Here is a 22,976-nt window from a genome sequence, read left to right as displayed (position 1 = left end):
GGTGCGAGGCCATCAGGCCCCCAGGTGAATAGAGAGTTCTCACCGTGGGTGCGGAGGGGGAAGGCTGGCTGAATTCAGTGAGCTGCTCGATACCTTAGCACTTGCAGAGCACGTGCGTGCAGGCACATGGTTGAACCATCTGCCTGGGGGCCAGCTGTGAGCACGGGGGCACGGCCCTTTACTCGGGGCGGAGGGAGGATCAATGTCGTCAGTGACTTCATGTGCTTGGAAAGGGGGCCCCGCAGGGAGACCCAGGAGACAGGAGGGAGGCCTGTGTGCGGGGCTGCGCCACCCTTCAAGTAGATGACATTCCCCTTTAGGTTTTCAGCTTCTTAAAAAAATCCTCACCTGAGGATATTTCTTTACTGATTTTAGAGAGAGAAGGAGGGAGGGCAAGAGAGAGGGAGATCAGTTGTTTCCGGGATGGAACAAACCTCCAACCCAGGCATATGCCCTGACGGGTAATCGAACCAGCAACCTTTTGGTTTATCGACCAAGCCACACTGGTCAGGGCATGTTTCAGCTTTTTAAACCCATTTTCATTCATAAGTCTGTGTAATAGGATTATTTTTAAAATCTAGATTGAAAAATAGTTTATTGGCCCTTTTCAACTTTTCAGTCATTGGCTATGAAAATAGAAATTCAATGTAGAATTAATTAAGTGCTGAAGAAAAAAGAAGGTAGGTTTAGTAAAAGGCTGACTGGAAAATAATTATTCAAATTTTGAGACCAATAGTTCCAGGCAGTGATGATTTGTGACAGCCAGGTTGTCGGTAAATAGTCCCAAGTGCGCTGAGCAGCACCACGCGTTCCGCGTGATTGGCACAGGAACGAACCGCTGCTGGGCTCTGAGTCTAGCCTAAGAGCTCGACAAATGTGTTTACGTTCTGCCCAACCTTCACAAAATGCCCGTTATCTTCTGCACTTTTCTACTGAGGAGGGTCGGCTGAGGAACGTTTTCGACGGCTGCCCTGGGGAAACCGCGCTCCAAGGACCTTCGGGAGGCTACAGTTGTGGTCAAAAGGAAAAACCAAGACTCATCGATTATTCCTGTGAATATCCAGGCTATAAGTCGCTCACTTACATTTTAAGTAGAAAATTAGGAACCAGGATTATGGGTCCTCCTAACAGAAGAATTCCTTGACTATAAGAAAACCCCCCAAATAGCTGTGTTATCTTTCTGTATCTGCCTGTCTGTCTGTCTAATCTGTCCGTCCATCCACCTACATAACAAACTAACTGAGAAAACTTCACCCACTTGGCTCTGAAAGGAACAACATACAATCTCATCCCCAGATTGTGAAGAGGAAGCTGCAGCTTTCTTCTGTGGGGCGTGGAGAATTTGAGGATAAAAGGCACTTTCCTTGTTAACGGCCCCCCAGGTGTCCAGAGAGATCCTTGAAAACTAGAAACTCCTCAGGCGACAGGAGAGGGCCCCTTACCCAAATGTGTCACCACTCTTATCTGGGAGGAGCGGATGGAGGCGCCTTGCTGGCCGGGCCTCCTCCGGGCCCTGGCTTTGCTCACGCTGACAGGGGGCCAGGGCCCCGCCCTTGAGGAAAGCCATCACGGGCTCTCTGCCTTCCACGCTGTTTACACGCACCCTCACTGAGGGGACCAACCACTACGGGACACCGAGCAGGAACGGGGAAAGCTGCAGGGTTCCAGATGTCCGGATCTCCTAACCCATTCCAGCACCCGAGGTCACTCCGGAGCCAAAGCGCATGCCCCGCAACCCCACCCCTTCCCCATGCAATTTGTTCCCCTTCTGGCCTGGAAGCAGTGGACTCTTCTGGCTGGTGGGGTGAGGGGCAGCATTCAGGAGCCACCTCTAAATGATGCTCAGCCTCTGCTGCCTGCAGAAGCCAGTCTGCACATAGGCCTCCATGCCACACAGGCAGCACTGCCTTCCGACTGAATTCAGCTTTGAGTCGTTAACATTCTAGAAGCTTCTCTCGCTTTATGTAGACTGCTACTGGGAAAGGGAAACGAAGCCACTGGCTGTAGCTCCCATGATGGACCAGCAAGTCCCAGGCTAGCCACGCCTCCGCCGCTAGGGCCAGTGTACGGGGCAGTGGGCCCTGGGGATGGGGGGAGGACAGGTAACGTGTGCCAAGGGCTGGGCTCAGAGCTCTCAAAAGGGTGGCCAGGGCCCTTCACGACTATTTCTTGGAAGATGGTCTGTCTCTGGGAGGACTGTCCCCGTGATGTTGGCCATCTGTGCCCCACAGGTCCTAGGGCCTGCCACCTCCTTCCCAGGGGAGGCCCTGGCCCCCGAGTCTGCCAGCTCTTCTAGAAGATTCCCCAAGGACAGGGACTCAGCTCCGGATGGCTGGCCATCCCCTCCTTGTCCTTGTCCTTCTCCTCCTCAGCCCAGGGAAGAGGGAGACCTTCCTGCAGGGAGGAGCCTGGAGCCCAGGGGGGTGGGGGTGCAGGGGATGCTGCTGGGTCAGACACAGGAGCAGGGAACTTGTGGAATTATTTTTACTTTGTCAGTCCCGGGCAGGCCTCCAAGGCACGGGAGGGCTCAGACGCGGCTCAGAGACGGATGGACTTCAGGAGACTGCGGGGCGCATGGGGGAGGGTGGAGGGCACCGGGGGTCCCTCATGGCACCCCGAGGAGGGACAGCAGCAGCAGCAGCGGGAGGGCCTGTGACAGCAGCCAGGCTGTGCGGAATCCAGGCCTGGGGAAGGCGCCCGCGGAGGAGGGGCCGTTCGTAGTGGCTGGTCTGTGCGGAGACGCAGTGGGAGGTGGTGTGGCTCTCTGCTTCTCTCGGATCCAGCGGGAGAAGTGGGTGAGCCTGGTGAAGACGCTGGGGTTCACGGGCCTGTGGCAGGGCAGGCTCCAGCTGGACAGCCCCATCACGAACCAGGTGTTGTTCAGCTGGCAGCTCAGGGGCCCCCCAGAGTCTCCCTGGGCAGAAAGAGGGGGTATTTCATGGGCAGCAGGACAGAGAGGGACACAGAGTCCAGGCAGCACGCAGAGACTGCCCTTGTCCTCCACCAGGGTGGGGGTCAGGAGGCCTTGTGCCAAGGTGGGGTCCTGGGTGAAAAGTCCAGACTTGGGGTCCCACGGCAGACCTCCTGGACCCCAAAATCAAGGGAGGGCCCTGGAGCCAGGTTCACAGCGTTTTAGAGGGGACCCTGGGCACCCCTGCTGGCTGGCAGTCACAGACCAGCCCCCATGGGGCGTAGCGCTTCCATCTCAAAGGCGGACACGGCAGTGCCAGAGACACGCAGCACCCCTCCAGCTTCCTGTTCCGTAAACGTGACTGAGCGCCCTGTGTGTGCAGGACGCAGAGGGGTGACGGGCAGCAGACACGGGCCAGCCCCCAGGTCTGCAGACGCCGGGTGGAGCATAAGCGCCCAGGGGTGTGGAAGAGATGGAGGGGCCGGCTGCTCTGCTGGCCGTCAGGGAGCTTCTGTGAGCCCAGCCTGTGTGTGCGTGTGGGGGAAGGGGACACTGAGTGACACTGAGAGGGGAAGTGATGTGACCTGATACAGATTCTGAAAGGAGGTAGGATGACCCTGGCCAGGTGTCCAGTGGGTTGCAGCGTGGTCCTCACAAAGTGAAAGTTGTGGGTTCGATCCCCGGCCAGGGCGCATGCGAGAGGCCACCCATCGGTGTTTCTCTCCCTCCCTGCCCCTCTGTCTAAAACCAGTAAGCATGCGCTCCTGGCTGAGGAGGAAAACATAATAAAGTAGTAAAATGAAAGGATGGCGGGAGGGTTCTGGGGCTGGGACCCGTGCCGGGAGATGGGGCTGCAGCAGAAAGGGCGAGAGGGACCAGAGACGGTGAGGCCCAGGGGGCGCGCAGTCCGACCCTTCTCTCTGAGGAGAAAATGGAGCAAGACAAGGAACCCGGCAAGTGCTGAGTGCTGGGCCCTTGGTGTGTGTGTGGGGGGGCAGGCAAGGGGAGGGGTCAGACAGCGGAGGAGATCCCACCGTTTTGTCTGTGGGCGCGCTGGGCATGGGGTGGGGGAGGGATGAGGTTGGACAGCAGCCCCGGAGACAGAGGCGCAGACGCTTCATGGGGTGGGCTGAGGCCGGAAAGAGAGGTGTGGACCCTGGAGACAGAGAAGTGTGGACACTGGAGATGGGCAGGCACACAGCCCCGGGGTGGGCCCTGCCAGGACAGCAGGCAGGGGCTTGGGGAGAACAGGGGACGGAAGCATGGCGGTGAGCGTCTGAGCTGCTGGGAGATGACTGGGGTGGGAGAGAAAGAGCAGGAAAGAAGGTGCAGGAGGGAGCCGAGACTGTGGGAGGACGTGGGTGGCAGCCACAGCTCCAAAGGAGGGCCTGGCTCCCCGGAGTTTGACGGCGGGCGCACCACCTCACCTCAGGCTAGCTACTTCCCTCTCTGGGCCTTGGCTTCTCCGCCCTAAACCAGAAGGATTACAGAGTGAGAGGAGACCTTCATAACACACGGACCCCGAACGCACTCGCCACCAGTCCGCAGGAAAGACAGACAACCCCATAGGAATGCTGGCGAAAGACTTGAACGCACACTCTACAAAAACGGCAACGCACAGACAGAAACGTGCCTAACTTCATTCTTCCCCAGAGGAATGCAAATGAAGAGTCCAGTGCAGCGTTCAGGTGAACCCGGAGGGCCCCCTGAAGGAGAGCTGCGCCTTAACCCCGCCCCCCACCGCAGTGGGTGTCAATCGGTGCCTGCCGACCGGCCCAGGATCACCACCCCCAGGTTGTACCCAACCAAAGTGTGCAGCAAAGTTCCCGCCCGGGTCGGTCACGGCAATGCCATCGGTGAGGGTCTCCAGGGGAAAGTGCCCAAATGCCAGCGACACCAGCACGGATAAATACGGCGGCGGCGTGTGGGAGCAGAGGGGTGCTCTTCAACAATAAGATGAACAACAGAAGCCATACGCAAGGTGGACAGAGGCCACCAGCATGTCATGGACTGAAAGAGACCCGAGGAGAGGGTGTCCTGTAGGGTTCCATGCAGAGAAGCCCTGGTGCCCATTCACGGGGCGTGAGAAGCCAAGCAGGGCCGTCAGGGGTGGGCAGGTGATGGCAGTAGGGAGTGGAAGGGGGACCCTTTGGGGCTGGTTCCATGCGGGTCTCAGTTTCCCATGTGCATCGGATGGCACGCCTGTAAAAGGTGCCCTTCCTGCGGGACCCTGCACTTCAGCAAAGGTTTGTAAAAAATACGGTGGCTTGGCCCTCGGGCTCTGACACCTCTGGCAGGTGGGTGGGCTGTGGAAGAGTCCGGAGAAGACAGAGGACCAGGGGACGGACAGGTGCGGCCAGAGGGGAGAGGCAGCCCCTCCACCGGCTAAGACAAGGAGCCGAGCACTTACGCGGCAGATGGATGTGCCGTCTGACATGGTCCCGGCGCACAGCACGCCCTCATCGATGTTGTACTTTTGGCCGCTGGGGTCTGGGGCTTGGAAGAATACCCGGCAGATGCGGCTCTCCAGGAGGCTGACCTGGCCCTCCTGCAGTTGAAAAGGGCGAGGCAGGAAGTCTGCAGGGGGTGGGGGTGGGTCAGACGTGGGGTGGAGGCCGGGAGCGAAGCCAGCTCCCTCCCTAAACTGTCAGCTGAAGAACAGGAGGCCAGTTCTGGCCGAGAGGATTGGGGGAGCCTCTCAGAGGCTGTGCAAAGACGTTCACGGCAGAGGAGAGGGCCGCAGTGAGCAGTGCACTGTGGGAAGGACCCAGAGGGAGGCGGGAGTGCGCACCAGGGCAACGTCCCCAGGGGCGGAGCAAGCAGGGCCCCCTCCCTGCATGTGGAGACCACTCAAGTTTCAGGAACAATTCACACGGCTGCTCTGTGGGGCGCAGAGGGTGGGAGCTGGGCGCCCTGGCCCGGTCAGGGTGCAGCGGGAGCGCGCCTCACAGGTGCCAGGTGCGGTTGGGTGCGGTTGGGAGGTATGGCAAAGGACGGGGGCTGGCCTCCGGGAGCATCTGCTGTACAGACCACCTCCGTGTGGATTCCCACAGGTCTGGCCTGGTCTTCTCGGTGGCAGCACAGTGTTCCAGGACCGTGAGCCCTGTGCGGCCCTGGCACGTGGTCATCATCATCATCACATCCTTGTCAAGGGCAGCCCAGGCCCCGCAAGGGCAGTCAGGGGAGCGGGGCGGGGGGAGGACGGCTGCGGGCTGGGTCTCTCTGATGGCAGCTGCTCGCTGCCCCAGTAGCTGCCCCAGCTCCCACCCTCTGACCCACCCTGGAGTCTACCGGTGTTTCTTTTCTTTTTTGCCCTCACCCGTAGACATTTTTTCATTGCTTTAGAGAGAGAGGAAGGGAGGCAGAGAAACATCGATTGGCTGCCTGCCTTCCATATGAGCCCCAACTGGGGACGGCACTGCAACCCTTCGGTCTTGGGCCCAGGCTGCAGCCGACGGAGCCCCACGGCCCCGGCTACCCGTGGTTCACCTGAACCCATCCCAGGGGGCGTCTTTGGGAATGGTGGGGCCAGTTGTCCTGGCTGTCGGTGTGACTGACACCTGGTGGGCAGGAGCGGGATGTGGGCTGCCCAGCGGAGGAAGCCCCACCCCAAACACCTCATCACGGCCCTGCAGATGGTGACAAAGTTACACTCTGTGTTTTCACTCAGTGTTACATTTTCATAAATGAAACGCGTTTACCCTGGTGTAAAATCTCTGCCCAACATGCCTCCTCTCTCCACCTAAAAATATACAAGCTCAGCAAGCTGGCAGAATGGGCAACTTTCCCTTGAGTCAGGGTCAAGAGGAGTGTGGGTCACAGAGGTGACTGTGCTTAAGCCAGAAACACCCCAATTCAGCCCCGGGGCCAGAGGGCAGCCCTAACCCCCCTCTGTGGCCGTAGGATCTCGGGGCATTTGGCGGAGGAAGCTCTGAAGAGGCCCGACCCCAGGAGGACCTGGGGGTCCGGGTGGAGTCCTGACTGGTTTGGAGTCAAACAGCCCAGGGCCCTGGTTCCAGAAGTTGCAGACGCCCAGGTTGTCTGAACCTTGAACTAAAGGAAACTTGACATTTCAGGGGGACACGCCTGCAGGGCTGGACAGGCCCCAGGCAGGTCACTGCACCTGCCCATGGGCGGCCCTGCTCACCACTCTCGGTGAGCATGCCCCAGCCGGTGATCCAGCAGGCGGCGTGTGCGGGCAGCGTGGTGTTGGGCCCCGGGAGGCAGGCGGGCAGGACATGGGACGTGAACGCCACGGCCTGGCGCAGCTGCAGCAGGGCCACGTCGTTGCCCATGAAGTGGCCCCTGTTGAAGCCGCTGTGGACGATGACCTGGCTCACGGCCACCTGCAGGCTGTGCGGGCCGGCTTTGTGCAGCGTGTGGTACCCTAGCAGGACCAGGTAGTCACGGGGATCGTGGGACCTGTGGAGGGGAGACCGCGCTGCCACCCAGCTCTCTGAACCGCCCCCCCACACCTCCCTTAGCAGCCAGCCCCCACTGTCTGCCCCCGAGGCCCCTCTCTCCTTCCTTCCTAATATTCTCTTCTTCAGGGGGTCTGGTTGCTGTCCGAGGCCTCAGGACATTTGTCCTTTCAAAGTTTCTGCTGGCTTCCCCCACCCTGGCCCTGCAGGCCCCAGAATCAAAGGGGCAGAGAACTATGCCTTCATATTAGAGGCAGGAGGCTTGGCCCATTCCCGTCTGGGGCCTGAACGCTGGGGAGGCCCCAGAGTCTGGAGTGACTCCCAAAGGCCCCATTCCCCACCCCAGGCTGATCCGTCCCCGTCCCTCTCAGGCGACACCAGCCAGCCCCTCGGAAGGCTGGTCCCGATCTGGGGACAGGAACTCAGCCGGTCTCGGCAGAGTCGTGGAGGAGGGCACGCAGCTGCTCCCCATTTCTGGACATGAGTAACCTCCAAACTCTCTGTCCTGCTGGGACTGCCCCCCACCCAGACGCCCCAGGCCTTCTTCTCCAAGACCCAGCACCTGGTGGGCCCGCAGCACCTCACCACACCTGCCCAGGGTCTGCCCTCTCTCATCCTGCATCACTGTCGTCAGACTGGGCCTCAGTCTCCTCATAGAGTGAGAAACTTCAAGGTGGGTCTTGCATCTGCAACCCCCCCAACAGTGGGCTTCACATGGGGCCTAGCACCCTGGGGTGCTGAATAAGTGGATAGAACCCAAGTGGGGTCTCAAAGCCAGCTGACACCAGCACTCTGTCAGCCTGATGTCCTTCCTCGTCACTCCCTCTGGGCACAGAGGGAGGTCACCCTCCTGCCCGTCTCCCGGCACAGAAGCTATTGGCTTCATGCTTATTCCTCACTCTGGCTCCTTCCAGGCTTGTGGTTTGACGGAGGGGAAAGGAAGAGCTGGGTGCCGGCTGGCTCTGCAGAGGCCCCGCAGCCTGGAGAGAGGGACGCGCCAGGCGTGAAGGTGCTCAGCACCCAGGGAAGCCTTGAACTTGTCCTCAGATGACCTTCAGACATCCTGGCCACAAGGGGGCAAAACCCTTGTCCACACTGGGCCCTAACCAAAGCTCCCCACCCCTAGCCTTACTCTGAAGTAAAGCCCGAAGCCTGAGCCAGGCACGTGGCAAGAGGCACAACACCCTCCGCCATTTGCACAAGGGGAAACTGAGGCCCATGGGCACCTTGTGGGGCTGCCTCAAGCTAGACAAGATGCAGAAGCCGGAGCCCACCTTGAGTGGGAACAGGGTGTAGATTCCTAAAGTGTAGGGGTGATAAGGAGGGAACTGGTGGCAATGACTTTGGAACTAGAGTCTTTTTTCCCCAGTTCTTACTGATCATCACATTTAGAGCCAATTTCCATTTAGTTACTGAAAAGTAACGAACGTGGAGTCGACACGCAATGCAGCAATGCAACGTGAAGAGGGGCATGGAAGGGACCTTCCCAGAGGAGAGGCTCAGAGGTCAGAGATTGGCACCATTCCAGGTAGAGGGGACTGCTCCCCAGGCAGGGGCACCCAGAGACACCTGGTGGCAGCCGACTACCCCAGAACAAAGCCTAGAGGGAAAAAAAGCCCTCAGCTTCCCCCCAACCCCCGGTACTCCTGTCTTTTCTGGCCTTTGGTGCTGCCTCCCCTTCCCCCTCTGCACAGCTGGCGCTGGGGGAAGACTCACTTTTGGAAGCAGTGGGCAGCTGAGACCACCCAGAAGGTGTCCACCAGGGCCGCTCCGCAGATGTGCCTGCCACGGAAGTGGAGGCTGGCCTGCCATGGCCACCGCTGGTCAGGCGCGTTGCTGCCACCAAGGATCTTCCCGGCTACCACGGGCCTCCCACACACTGTGGACACAGCCCCGGGCACCAGGGACCAGGTTAGGTGTCTCCACTGGTCTGGGTCCGCGGGACACCCATGTTCTCAGGACCTGGACCCACCGTGTCCCCTGCTCGCGCTTCACAGCTAGGAATCCAAGGCCCAGGTGAAGCGATATGACCCATGTGTCAAGGGGCCATCTGGCCTCACCAGAGATGGCAAAGGTGAGGACGCAGCCTGCGGGTCTGGGGGAGGCGGAGGGCAGCTAGGTCCGGGCTGGGCAGTGCTGCTGCCCTGGCCCTTCCCCGACCTGCTTCTCCAACTGATGCCCCGGGTCTGGGGTTCCCAAGATGGAGGCCCCCCGAGGGGTTCTGTGTGCTCAGGCAGAAGTGCTGGCACCTCAGCCAGGGTTCCAGGCAGCCCGAGGCCTGGTGCCACTTTGCTCGACAGTTTGGCTCTAGAAGTAGGGCCTCCTGTTCTTGAACCGAGGACTTCGTGTCCGCCCCCCACCCCCACCCCGCCGCCGGAGAGGCTGACATCCGGTGGGAAAGGGCCCCGGAAGCAAGGGCACCTGGGTCTCTCTGCCCTCCAGGCCCGCCGTCCACGTTCCCCAGAAGCCCGGGGACCCCAGAACCCACCCCGGCCCATAGAGGCGCCCCTGGCCACGGCCGAGGGTGGGACGAGGGCGGGACGTGCTAGGTGCCCGCTCACCCGCCGCGGTGTTGGGGGTGGTCGCGGTGGTCGCGGTGGTCCCGCTGGGCTGGGCGCGCAGCGGCGGCCACAGCCAGAGCAGGAACATGGCCAGGGTGAGGGCTGCCCGCCGGCCTGGGCCTGCTCCCCTCGCCCCAGCGGTCTCCATGGCTGGGCGCCCACGCGGGGTCAGCTGGGAAACCGCCTCCAGGGGATCCGGGGCCGGGTAGGGGGGCGGCCCTGCGCGCGCGGGGGCAGATGCGGGGGTGCGGGGCAGGTCCAAGAAGGCAACCCGCCCGGGGAACCCGCAGACTAAGAGGGAAGCAGAAGGCACGCAGGGACCCCAGTTTGACGACGATCAGGGCACTCGGACCTGTGCCCAGGAATAGACCCCGGTGGTCAGAGGTCAGTTGCTTATATAATGTCACCAAGTATTGTCCATTTGTTTTCGGGATCTGATGCACCGGCCTGCACCCTCTCCTACAATTACCTCTGGCCCACCGAGGGAACGCCTCCTCCTCCAGCTCTCCGGGGCAGCCTGGCAAGCACAGGCCGCTTCAGCTGGCGCCCAGCCCAGCCGGAGGGAATCTCCCAAGGGCCTGGGCAGGGGAAAGCGTCGCCCTCGGCCCTGGAAGAACTGGCGTTTCCCTAAGCGAGATCCTTCACTTTGTCCCAGGGTTCCCGAGGCCCCTCCCACTGACGCAAAATCCAAATTCTCATCTGTTGGTGGAGGTCATGGGTAGGACACGACCCCCTGGACCGCTGAGCTGGACCCCCGCAACGGGAGGGCCCTCAGCCCTCCCCTGTCCTTGTTGGGCTGCACACTCTGCCCCCGGTGCCTGCAGTGACAGCTGCTCCGAGGGTGCAGCCGGGAGAGAGAAAGGGCCTCTGCAGAGTCTGGCAGGTGGGCCCGCTTTCTTGTTTATGGAACCGGTCACCTACCAGTCCAGAGTGGTCTGCCTCTTTCTTGCATCTCTTCCTGCCCTCCAGGTATGGGGGGTGGGCTGCTTTGTGAACCAACACCATCATTTAAATATCATTATCTCATTGCCTCGAAGTCCAAGGCCTCTTCCTCCGGTGAGGGTGAGGTGCTTGCTGTAACCCGTTAGATATAGTTCTGAAGCACAAGTCTTTCCCATCCGTGGGCCCGTGAAGCCCAACACGCCCGGCACACAGTGGTGGGATGGGCAGGGGTAATAGTCACAGACATTTCTGTTTAAAAAATGGGGGGTGGCGGTCCTGGCAGGGTTGCTCAGTTGGTTGGAGTGTTGTCTCATACACCAAAAGGTTCTGTGTTCGATTCCCGGTCAGGGCACATGCCTAGGTTGCAGGTTCGATCCCCAGTCAGGGTGTGTATGAGAGGCGACCAATCGATGTTTCTCTCTCACATTGATGTCTCTCTCTCTCTCCCCCGCCCCCTTCCTCTCTCTTTAAAGGTGATAAACACATCCTAGGGTGAGGATGGAAACTAATCACACTAATAAAAAAGGGGATGGAAAGTCAAAGGAGTCACTAGTTCATAAGTGTATAGATGTGTGTGAACAAAACCCATCCTGTCTTTGTCCCAGGCTTCACTTCAAGGTCGATGCTGTGACCTTGGACCAACCTCCCTGTCCTTAGCAAGCCTTGCCGTTGTCCACAGTCTGTGCTCCTTGAAGGGCCACCATACACACCAGAATGGGGTGGCCACTCAGCTAAGTGTCACGCGGGTAAGAGGGTCAGTTACAGGCAATCGCCTATCACAGGACCACCAGGAGGGATGGCCCCGCCTCTGCCGCCTTCTGTGCCCTTGTGTCTTGTCCATCACTGACACCCGAGTTGCCGTCCGAAAGAAGGCCTGTGACAGGGTGTGGTAGTGAAGAACAACTTGAGCGGAACTGCTGGGCCGTCTATCCACTCTGGCCCACTCTGCCCTTACCTTACCTTATGCTAAATTCTGTTACGTTCTGTGAAGTTGCCTGCTTCACCTTCGGGTTTGAATATACCTTCTTGTTAGGGTGGCCCTGACACCTTCGCCCCACAGTTGAAAATAAGTTTTTATATCTTTCTGGGCAAACGGGATTAGGTCTCAAGGCCTGGGGGTGAAATTCTCCGCCGCCTGGGGGAATGCAAGAGGGTGGCGGAGCAGGTGGGAGCTACACTCACCTCCTCCCAGGACCAAACTGGAATCGCAGCTAAAATACAGAAGCATCAACCTGAGTAGCCAACCGAAGACTGGCTGAACAGAAGTCCCAGAACCAAAGATTCACAGAAGAAGCCAGTGGACACTGGTAGGAAGGGTGGAGACGTGAAAAGGGCCAGACCTCCCACAGGGCGGCTGAGAATGCGGAGGGGCAGCTCAGCTGCAAGGGTCCCCCCGAGGAGCTTGGGGTTTTAACTCCACACGGAGCTTTGCAGCCCAGAGCACCAGAGCCGGGAAGAGGCGCCCACATCACATCTGGTGTGAAAATCAGTGGGGACTCTGTCTGCTAGGGAGAGACAGGAGTCTCCTAGGAGCTCAGGCACCCCCGTAAAGGGCAGCACACAAACACTCCTTCTCAGCTGCTCACCTGGGGCTCGGGGGAGGGAGGGTAGCTTGGAGCGGGCTGGAGTTCTGTGAGGAGAGACCTCGCTGTGTGGTTGGCAGGGGCGGGGGGCATGTTTCCCCCAACTGCTCCTGTGCAGAGCCCCCCCTGCACACGGCCAGACCTTGGTCTGTTTGGGCCTGATGACCTCTGCTGGCCTCACTGTGACCTGTCCATACCACAAAGGTGTGGTATGGACAGATACCACAGATATCGGGCCCATGGCAGCTGGCCATGGTGTTCCCTGAGGCTTCTGCTGAGTGGCCTCAGACCCTGCACCGGCCACAAATCTGAAGCTCTGTCGGTCTGGCGAACACAACCTCTGCCCTCCTGCTGACTCACCGAGAGCCTCTCTCTGGAAACCCACGGGCTGCCAGAGGCTCGTCCATTAACTGGGCCTGAGGGGCAGCCGGCAGGCAGAGGCAGGCGGAAGCCAATCCCTGGTTGCGTGGGGCCGGTCCCCAGGCTCCCTGCGGGTGGGAGCCAGCCGTGGTGTGCACCTCAGCCACTCCCACGCACACTAAGAGAGGCAGCCACACACTGTGGATCCCTCCGTATCTCCAAACAGGTAGCCCAGAGCCAGCCATGGGCAGCGTCTGACATGGCCCTGAGCCAGAGTGCCTCCCAGGAGGGTTCAGACCCAACACACCTGGCGGGGGGCTTCAGCCCTGTCAGAGCAGGACCCCATGGGCTTCACTAGGAGCTCTCTGCAGGCACCAGACACTGCTGGGTGGCACCCCTCTGGGTGGTCAGCACACACCAACAGCTTGGACACTGTGCTGGGGGATGATCCCCAGCATTTGGGTCAACAGCAATCCAGACTCAGGTACAACGGGAGGGCTCACCTCGCCCACACGAGGGGCGTTCCTGGAGCACCCAGCTCTGGTGACCAGGGAGCCTGTGCTTCGGGCCCCCCTGGGGACGCCTATTACACATAGCCCCCATGCCAAGGCTGGGAGGCTAGGAGGTCCACGTGATCCGCAGAAACACATACAGAGAGGGGGCCTAAACAGGGAACCAAAAGAGCTCAACTGCAAGAAATGCGGGAAGGGGGGCCCACGCAAAGGCGGGACAGTGCTCGCTGGAGGCGGGGCCTGCTGCGCAGCCGCCTCAGGATGGCTACTTACCAGCAAGGCGCATGGGTTATTGCAAAGCCCGTCCAAACCCAGGTGGGCACCTCGTGTGTCCAGGTTTTAAAAAATGTTAAATTGTTAATTAGTTGTGAGAGGGGCAAGGGGAGCAGGCCCGAGGGCTCGAGGAAAGGCGTGGCCTTTGTCATTCGCCTGAGTCGGGACCTGCGTCGGGCCCCACTCAGCCCAGGCCTGGACAGGGTGACCCCTCCCTCCGCTGCGTGGGACGAGCCCCTCCCTGCCCTACTTACCGCGCTCCCTGGGGTCGCCGCCTCTCTGGCACCCGCTCTGCGCTCCTGCTGCTCCCCCGCCTCCCTGCTCGGGCGCTGCTCCCCGAGCCATCGGCAGTCACCGAGTCCCTGCCGGATGGCCGCCCCCCAGCGCGCAGACCCTCTGTCCTCATCGCCGGGGGAGATAGTCCCCGCACCGTCTCTGCTCCTCCCCCAAGACTGCGGCAGGCTTGTGCCCGCAGACCCCACGGTGAGCACCTGTAGGGGAAGCGCATCCCTCGTCCCCATTAATTATCACCGGGTCCAGGAGAGGCACTCCGAAAAGAAGGTTCTGGAAGACTGCCCTGCAACCCGAGGGTGGCCTGCTCCTCATCTCCGAGCCCCTGGTAGGACTGGAGACGAGTCCCCCTGTGACTGCGCCCTTCCGAGGGGTGCGGTTCACCCTGTCCGGGCTCGGGGCTGCGGGGTACGGACACCTGCGCCTACGCGCAGCGAGGAGCTGGGACCGCGGCGCGCGGACAAGGGCGGGGCAGCGGGAGACCTCCAGGCTGCGGTCCCTGCCGGCAGCCCAGTCGGCTGGGCTGAGGGACACGGCGCCACATCCCTGCGGGAGGCCGAGACACGCGGAGACAGAGACGCGGAGAAACACGAACAAAGCGAGACCCTGTGGGGCCAGGGCGGCGGCGCACTCGGGCTGCGGCCCCCGGAGCAGCCTCCGTGCCGGCCCCGGGAGCGTCACCTCTCCCACCGGTGCGCTCGCGGCCGGCGCCCGCCCCGCCCCGTCACTCTCCCGCGGGGAGCCCTCCCCAGTCAGCCCGCGGCCGGGCCGCGCAGACGGACCCGCGGCGGCGCGCGGACGCGGGCCCTCGGTCCCCCACCCGCGCCCCGGCGGGGGCGCGCGGCGCTGGGAGCTGACCGTGGTGCTGAGCGCGCGGCTCGGCGTCCGCGCGGCTCCAGGCCCGGCTGAGGCCGCGTTCGGCGACACTCCCGGCCCCCGCGGTAAGTCGCCAAGGCCCCGAGGATGTCGACCGGGGGGGAAGGGGTGGAGGGTGATTTGGGAATTTTTGCGCGTCCTTTCGCGTCACGGGAGGCACGCGGGGAGGGCCTAAGGTGCATACTCTCTCCACCGCATGGTGCCTTGCTGGGGGGGGGGGCTGGGGTCCGGGGCCTGGGGGCGATGACCCTTGCAGGTCTGCGCTGGGAAGGAGAAGAAACTCGGCCCGCGGTCGCGGGTGCGGGAGCCAGGAAAGAACGGGCAAGAGTGGAGACGGAGCTTCCATTCTCCAGATGGGGCAGCCAGGTCCACCCAAAGGCTCCCCCAGGGGAGCTGGGCCAGAATCTTGCACGCAAGGACCCTTTGTCTCCCCAGCGTGGGGGTTGGGTGACCTGGAGATGCCCACTGCCAGTCCCATCCCTGCTTCGTTCCCTCCCCCACACCCACCCGGAGCACGGAGGCTTTCCCTCCCCCAGTGGCCTCCACGTCATCTGTGGGAGGCTTTGGGCAGCCTGTGACAGAAATAACCTCTTGCCCCCTGCCTAGCTTGCCACCCCTATACCCCATGCCCTGGACATCCCTGGGCGGGTCTCCCCTGAGCGACCTCTGCTTGCCTACCACCGCCCACCCCATTGTACTTCACTGCCGCTGGTCGTCCTGGATGGTGGGGGCGGGGCCCGGGGCAGCCGGACACACACCCAACCCACTGGACAAAATCTTTCTATCTCGACACGGTTTCCGTAGCGTATCCGTAGCTCAGGCTTCTTCCTGTGCTCCGTGGAACACTCAGGCACTTTTATGTCACAAAGGGAAGGAGCACGGAGCAACCCTTCCGAAGGGGAAAGAGACGGCTAGGCTGTTCAGATCGAGTCGGTCCCCAGGCTCAGCAGCAGCCGGTGCAGTGACGTGATTCACCCCATTTGCAGTCAATCTGTGTGCCTGTGCATCTCTGTGTAAGGCGCTGGGAAGGAAGGCTTGTGCCCAGGGGGTGTCGGGGGAGAGTCCAGGTCACCACTTTTCCCCATCAGACACTGCTGTGGCTCCTACCCTGAGCTCCTGCCTCCGCCGGGGTCTCGCCTACAGCTGGAGTAATCTGTTAAAACTGGCACTTGGCTCACGTCACTCACCCTGCCTGTCTGGCTCCCCGCGGCAGGTAGGATGAAGGCCAGGGCCCTCACTGCCGCCTCAGGCCAGGTGTGGCTGCCGTGCCGGTCACCCAGCCCCATCCCACCGGCCTGCTGCTCCGGCCGCCTGGGTGAGCCATAGCATTAGCAGTTCCAGGCCCAGCCTCCTGTTTAGGAAGTGCAGATGTAACTATATGGTCAGGATGTCTCCAAAACATCACTCCTCCATCTGAAGAAGCAGCAGCTTGTGTCCACTGCGGTGGGGGTCAGGAGCCCTTGAGAGCTTCTCAGCCTCCCTGAGGAGCCAGAGGACCAAGCGAGCAGCAGAGTGAGGCGCCGGGACCAGCGAGGGCTACAGCTGAGGAGTCCCCACGTGGGGGGCGGGGGGTGCAGGTCTGCTTCGTCCTTCGGGGAGGGAGGTGGCTCACAGTTTCGTGCTGGGCCCCACTGAGGGGGTCTGTTGCCACAGGATCACAAAGCAGAATGTGCATGGTGGCCGCTGAGAACCTGGACACCTTTGGCCTCTGCCCGCAGAGGCAGCGGCAGCTTCTGGCTGTCCCGAGGAATCCACTTGGAGCCCAAAGCTGTTGTGGAAGGGGACTGGCAGCCTGTCTCCACGTAGGCTGTGGACCCTCTGACCCCTCAGGGAGTTCCTGCCCTTGTCACATACGGGCCCTGCGTTTCCAAAGGGTCAGGCTCGGAGAAAGTGTTATATATAAGGTGCAAACTGGCTGGGCTGAATACACACTAGATTTCACACGGCTGCTCCAGAACTTTGCAGGTCTCTGGTTCACTGCTCTGGACCTTAGCGCTTACTATCCAATCTTGCAAAGTGTTAAATGAGCTCAGGACACAGGCTTGGCCACATTAGCGACTGAATAGCCACGACAGCTATTGTGAGCAATCATTTTCCGAGTTCAGAGTGTACTGCAATTTCCCACTGTCCATGATTTTAAACCAGTTAACTGTCCCAGTAATTAAGAAACCGGTCATTTTATGCACAGAGGTCAAGAGCAAATGAATCATCTTAGTTCTGGAGCTTGCGAAATTCTGCCCACAGTGAAATAATCGTTATGACGCCTGCTTGAAGTTATTTCCAAGGGTATGGTAATAAAAACATTTTTCAAAACCAGAAAAGAGTAAGTTCAACAGAGCTCTTGCGATGAATATCTCCAAAACTCCTGGCCTCGGTGGCAACGTCCACATCTGTGTCAGCTGCACGCTTGCTTGTAATCTTCACTTGCACCCGCTTTCAAAAATCCCCCACGGAGACAGCTATTGTCTGATTAGTGCGTTTGCCATCCAGGGGCGTTTGGACTATCGGCTCACAAAACGCCTGCCAGGGCGGAGGGCGTGGGCTCAGAGGCCCACAGGCCCGGGTTCCCGCCCCGGCTCCGTCACTTACCGCCTGTGCGGCCTGGGCCAGTCCGTTGGCTTTTCTGGACCTTACTTTCTCCTTTTCAATGTGGGGTTAGATGATCAGGTTGTGGGCCAAGCACTCTGCCTGGTCAGGTACACGTCACCAAGACTCAAATCTGGGTCTTCCGACCGCCAAACTCAGAGAGTAAAAACTACATTTTGTGCCGAATCCCCCAAAGCAGAGGAGAGCTTGTCTAGGCCACAAAGGGCTGTGGGCAGAGGAAGTGGGTCCACACAGCCACCTGGCAGGAAAGAGAAAGCAGCTCAAGGCCTGTCCCCATGTCCCCCGTCCCCCTGTCCCCCTGTCCCAGAGGCTCCTCCCCCTCATCCAGAGCTGAGCTGCCACCGGGCAGCGCCCAGGCACAGGGCTCAACCCCCTCCTCACCCTCATGTTGGAAGTCCCAGGTGCCCTGCTGCAGGGGGGCAGCCTGCTTCGGGGTGGAGGGTGGACACCAGGCAGCATACGCTGCGGAGCCTCTGCAGGGCCAGTGTGGCCAGCCTTTCTTGTCTTTTTGGCTTTAGCGTTGCCCCTGGGGCTATGAGGCTGCCCCTCTGCCTGTCCCCAGGCCCTCACGTGGAAGCGCTCCCAGGGCCCTGGAGCCGGCTCTGGGTGGTGGGTGTGCAAGGTGTGCGGGCCGCACAGCCTCGTGAACTCAGGCACAACCTGTGCCGAGTCAGCCACAAGCCCCCAACACTCTCCCCTCATCCCCCCGATGGACAGAGGTCCCACCCGTGGGCCACCACCGCCCAGGAGAGGAGGAGACTGGGCCGGCCTGAGCCTGTGAGCATGCAGCGGGGGCGGCTGCCTTCTTTGGGTGTGGCCGTCTGGGTCTCCAAGCTGGCCCCAAAGGCGGCATGTTTAACATGAGACTGTGTTCCTCTCCCTCAAACCCACTCTGGGCACAGTCCTCTCCTTGTCGGCCGACTCCCTACCTTCCTGCCATCCCCCACATCTCCCCGACCCCGCTGTGACTCCTGGCCCGCTCCTCCCTCTGCACCAAGGTGCTGAGGCCGGGTGTCTCTTCCTCTGAGAGGCCCCCCAACTGGTCACCACTTTCCCACGCTCAGAGCTGCAGCCTCCATCTAGGCCTTACAGAAACACACATGTGTATATAAACACACATATGTATACCTATATAAACATGTATGCACACACACACACACAGCCCATTTCGCTGCCTCTTTTCAGCCCTCCCTGCACAGAGCCTCTCCCTTACTTTCTTCTGTCCTCTATGCAACCACCCATGTCCTCCGCTGCGGCTCCCACCCGCCCACTCGGGCGACCCCCACAGGGCTGCTCTGATCTCAGGGTGCTCCCACTGTTAGCTCTCTCACCACCTGCCCAGCCCCACACCCGGGACGGGGACGGACATCTATGAGCCCCCTTGACACCCTCCCCCACCCCGAACCCAGACTGGGCGTCGGTCAGCATCCCAGCGTCAGTATCTCCGGTCAGGCCACGCACAGAAGGTGACACCTGGCGCCCCTTCCAGCCCATGACATCCTGCGTCTCCTCCATCTGCCCGGTCCTGGCCTGGAGCTTGCTTCCGGGCCTTGGCCTCCTGCCCCGGAGCTCTGGCTCACCGAGAGGGTCTGGCTCCCCAGGCACCGTCAGATGCTTGGCTGTGTCCTGTCTGATGGTGTCTGTGTGGGCCGAGCCTTGTGTCTCCCCCCGCCCCCCGAGCCGGTGCAGCCATCCTGGAGGGCAGTCTGGGTGCCTCCCCAGCGTGGAGGCAGGCTTGTCTCTAGGGTGAAGGAGGCAACTTATGTATTGAATTCTCTGCTGCACCTGCTTACAAGGGCCGTGGTACTTCCCCATCAGGATGGGGTGCCACCTGCACAGCACCTGGGCCTGGGAACGGGGGTCTGACTTGGCCAGACAAGCTCCGAGAGGATGCTCGAGCGGGCCAAGAGACCCCAGGTGTGAGAGCACCAGACCCTTCGGCTCTCCTGTGGGCCCTGCTGCTGCCTTTACTCTTGTGGCTGAGCCTCTCTGGGCGTCAGCGGCCCGGAAAGGCTGGAAAGTGAGCAGGGTGGGCTGCTCCCCTCCCCCTTTCCCCGGCCTCCAGGGAGGGTTCAGCCTCGCGGAGTGGGCAGGCCGGGCTGGAACTGGGGATACTAAGTGCCTTCTGCTTCCCCCCACAGCAGCCAAGGCGCTGGCAGCATGGAGCTGAAGAGAGGGAAGACTTTCATCAAATCCAGCCTGCACGTCTCCCATGAGAAGCCCCCAGCCCCCGCGGCCCCTGCCCCAGCCAGGGACGATGCAGGCGCCCGCTCAGTCTCCCCGGGAGGGCAGCAGCAGGACCCTGGTGAGAGATGCCCCCAAGCTGGTCCCAGCACCCATGGGTATCACCGAGGCTCCAACAAGGGAGCACAGCCAGACCCCGAGGGGGGCACCCCCTTCAAGCTGGTGTGGAAGAGCAAGACCCAAGACAGTGTGCCGGGGGCCGGCAGGATGGCCGCGGCGGCAGGGCACCTGGTGGGCAGCGCCAGCTTCCCGGGGCCCTCGGGCAGCCAGCGCATGATCGATTACCGCCACTCCGTGCCGCAGGTGCCCTTCGTGCCAGCTGTGGCCAAGAGCCTCCCGAGGAAGAGGATCTCCTTGAAAAGGCCCAAGAAGTGTTTTCGGAACCTATTCCACCTCCGCAGAAACAAGACGGAGAACTTGGCCTCACTGGCCAGCACGGAGAAGAGCCTGCCCTCCCCCGGGAGCCCGTCAGAGGCCGGAGGGCGGCGGGGCCAGGCCTTTTCCGCCTGGGGCGAGGGCCTGGGGCTGGACGGCCTGTGCCAGGACCTGTCGGACGGCGAGGTCCTGCCTGACGCCCCTTATGAGCTCTGCCGCGCCCTGTGCGAGGACGTGGCCTCGCTCAAGAGCTTCGACTCCCTCACGGGCTGCGGGGAGATCTTCGCGGATGAGAGCTCGCTGCCGCCGCTCGTCTTGGATGGGGGCCTGCCTAGCGAGGCCCGGGCACCGGCAGCCGCGGACAGCAAGGCGCCCAGGGGCCCCGCCCAGGACCAGTTGCCGTCGCCTGCCCAGAATGAGGTGTCCGACTTGGCGCAGTTCTGGGACAGCGTGAATCACTGCGTGTGGCAGCAGCGGCGCGCCCTGCTGGGCCCGAGGCCCGACGGTCCTCCGGGGACCGGCCCGGCCCAGCTCCCTCTGTGGCCCTGCAGAGACCTCCGCAGCGGCTCCAAGGCCAGTCCCACAGACACAGGCACCCCCAAGAGCGAGCAGCCGGAGTCGGTGTCCACGAGTGATGAGGGCTACTATGACGCCTTCTCCCCGAGCCTGGAGGACAGGCAGGGGGCCCCGAGCCCCGGCACCCCCACAGCCTCCTTCCCCCGGGAAAGCTACAGCGGAGATGCCCTCTACGAGCTCTTCTATGACCCCAGCGAGGGCCCCGTGGGCCCCAGCCTGGACGATGGTGACCTGTGTGTGTCGGAGAGCCTGTCGGGGCCAGCCCTGGGGGCGCCCCTGTCCATGTGCAGCTTCCACGTGGGGGCGGACGAGAACCTGGCCCCGGGGCTGGGCCCGGACCTGCTCAGCCAGGGCTTCTCGCAGAGCTCCTGGAAGGGCAAGGAGTGCCTGCTGAAGCTCTGCGACACGGAGCTTGCCATCACCATGGGCATCGTCAACTGGCTGCGCCGCGGCCCTGAACTCCGGGCCGCGCCGGCCCCCACACCCGGGGAGCCTGCACCCCTGCTCCGGGGACAGGCGGGCCCTGAGAGGAAAGGCCCAAGTCCAGGGAAGCTGGAGGGCGGGGTCACCGTGGGCTCGGCACCTGGCATCAAGGGCCTGCTTACTCCAGAGAGCGGGGAGTCAGCAGCGGCCGTGCAGGGGCCCAGCCCTGGGCCCAGGGACCCGTCTGTGAGGAGTGTGCGGGTCCCTGGGGAAGCCGGCGCACGAGGTCCCCACGAAGGTTCGTTCTCTCCCGCGGGGTCTGCGGCCTCTGTGGTGACGGACGCTCCCGGCAAAGACAAGGTCATCACCCCCCTTGCCTGGCCCCACTCTCAGAAGCCACCTGCGCATGGTGGGTGTCCCCGTGACTGGCGGAGGCCGAGTCTCAGGGGAAGCCCCCCGGAGGCAGAGCCCACCCTGGCGGGCTGTGCCGCCCAGGTGGCCGCCCTGCAGATCCGCCCCGGGTCCGAGCCCTGCACTGGGCAGCCTCCTGGGCAGGACACCAGCGGTGGGCTGTGCGGGCGGCCTCCAGCTGGGGACAGGCCCTTCCCACAGCAGAGCTGGCCGGACAGCCCTCCTGGAGGGGCTGCTGCCTATAGCCGGCCCTCCGTGACAGGCCCACCCCACGGTCCACAGGCTCCCAGGTGCCCAGGCCTCATCCTGGACCTACGCCAGCCCCGAGTGCAGCCTGCCCAGGCCTGGGCCTCTGCGAGGGAGCAGCCCCTGTAGCTCCGCTGGACAGCCTGGGAGCAGGTGGCACCTGGGGGCCACTGGGCAGGAGCCACAGGCCTTACTTCTAACAGCCAGGGGGACAGACTCTCCCCCACAGGTCTGGAGAAAGTGTCTGCAGCTTCCTGTCTCACCAGGGCCTCCCCCACAGCCAGCCCAAAGTGGGGGCCCCAGGCCAGCCAGGGGGAGCGCCAACCGCAGGACAGCACTGCAGGAGTCACTAGGGGGGCGTCTTTGTGGCCGCATTCGGGGGAACCTGACACTGAATCTCCGTCTTTTGCCTGCTATGTGACGACTGTGTTGGGGGACACCGGGGCGGGGGCGGGACCCAGGGCAGGGAGTTTTGTTGTGGAGGAAACCGGGCTGCAACCCACATGCTCAGCCAGACCAGGCCCGGCAGCCTGCGACAAAGGCCAGCTGCGAAGTGGCCGGCTCTCTCCAAATATGCCCGCGCATCTCCCCACAAGGCACAGAGGAGCCCAGAGCCAGGCGGCCAGAGGGGTGGCTACGCCCGGTGGTTCCTTATACCATAAGCCAGAGAGGAGCCTGGGCTTGGAGCTGATAGGAAGGAAACACTGGGTACTGTGAACGGGAAGGGCAGGAGCCGATGAGTCTGAGGGGTGAGAATAACACAGGGGTAAATGTGGGCTCGAAGGCCCAGGGGGGACACTGGGAGTGGGTGACAGGCAAGGGGGGGCTGCAGATGAGCCTGGGCGTGCCCGCCGGCCCGAGCCCAGCCTGCTCTCTGCCGTGGAACCAGCAGCTGCCATGTCCCGGGAGCCTCGAGGGGCTTCTCCGTGCGAACACGAAGCAGGACCAGCTCCCTCTTATCAAGAGCCTTGACCTGGAGTCCCTGTGCCACCCAGCCTCCCGCCCTGGCCAGCAGATGTTGCCAAAGTATCTGTCAAAGAGCACCCCTGAAAACGACACCTTCCCAGCTCATGCTGTAACGGGAGCCACGATGCAGAACGTTTGGGGAGAGCGGACGTCTCTCTCATCCCCCTCCGCCCAAAGCGACGACACATGCACAGCCCTGAACGTTCAAATACAGGAGGGAAAGGTGACCCAGTCCCCCAGGAGGGCAGGCGTCTGCCCTGGCCCGTGTGGGGTGTGAGGTGTGGACCCCACTTTGTCGACTCACCGCGGTGGAATGCGAGGGGCGGGTTGCCGCAGGCAGCCCGGGACAGGGTTTCTACCCAGGGACGGCCAGCACAGAGGGGGGTGTAGGCCGGGAA

General features: G+C 62.1%; 2 protein-coding genes across 2 annotated transcripts; one reads left to right on the top strand and one right to left on the bottom strand.

The window, feature by feature from the left end:
* Positions 1-2,605: 2,605 nt before the first annotated feature.
* Positions 2,606-16,016, bottom strand: LOC112313552 (serine protease 40). Its single transcript, XM_053916371.1, has 7 exons — positions 15,918-16,016; positions 14,283-14,400; positions 9,894-10,184; positions 9,049-9,211; positions 7,059-7,333; positions 5,322-5,488; positions 2,606-2,914 (listed from the first exon to the last, which is right to left on the bottom strand). Exons 1-7 carry the CDS (start codon positions 16,014-16,016, stop codon positions 2,606-2,608), a joined length of 1,422 nt encoding a protein of 473 aa, XP_053772346.1.
* AMER3 (APC membrane recruitment protein 3) lies at positions 14,713-22,462 on the top strand. The gene is made up of 2 exons (XM_053916636.2): positions 14,713-14,795; positions 19,479-22,462. The coding sequence occupies exon 2, from the start codon at positions 19,498-19,500 to the stop codon at positions 21,739-21,741; it is 2,244 nt and encodes a 747-aa protein (XP_053772611.1). The 5' UTR covers positions 14,713-14,795; positions 19,479-19,497; the 3' UTR covers positions 21,742-22,462.
* The last annotated feature ends 514 nt before the right edge of the window (positions 22,463-22,976 follow it).

The sequence above is a fragment of the Desmodus rotundus genome, chromosome 13, assembly GCF_022682495.2.
Source record: "Desmodus rotundus isolate HL8 chromosome 13, HLdesRot8A.1, whole genome shotgun sequence".
NCBI lineage: Eukaryota > Metazoa > Chordata > Mammalia > Chiroptera > Phyllostomidae > Desmodus > Desmodus rotundus.
This window is presented reverse-complemented; position numbering and strand designations above follow the sequence as displayed.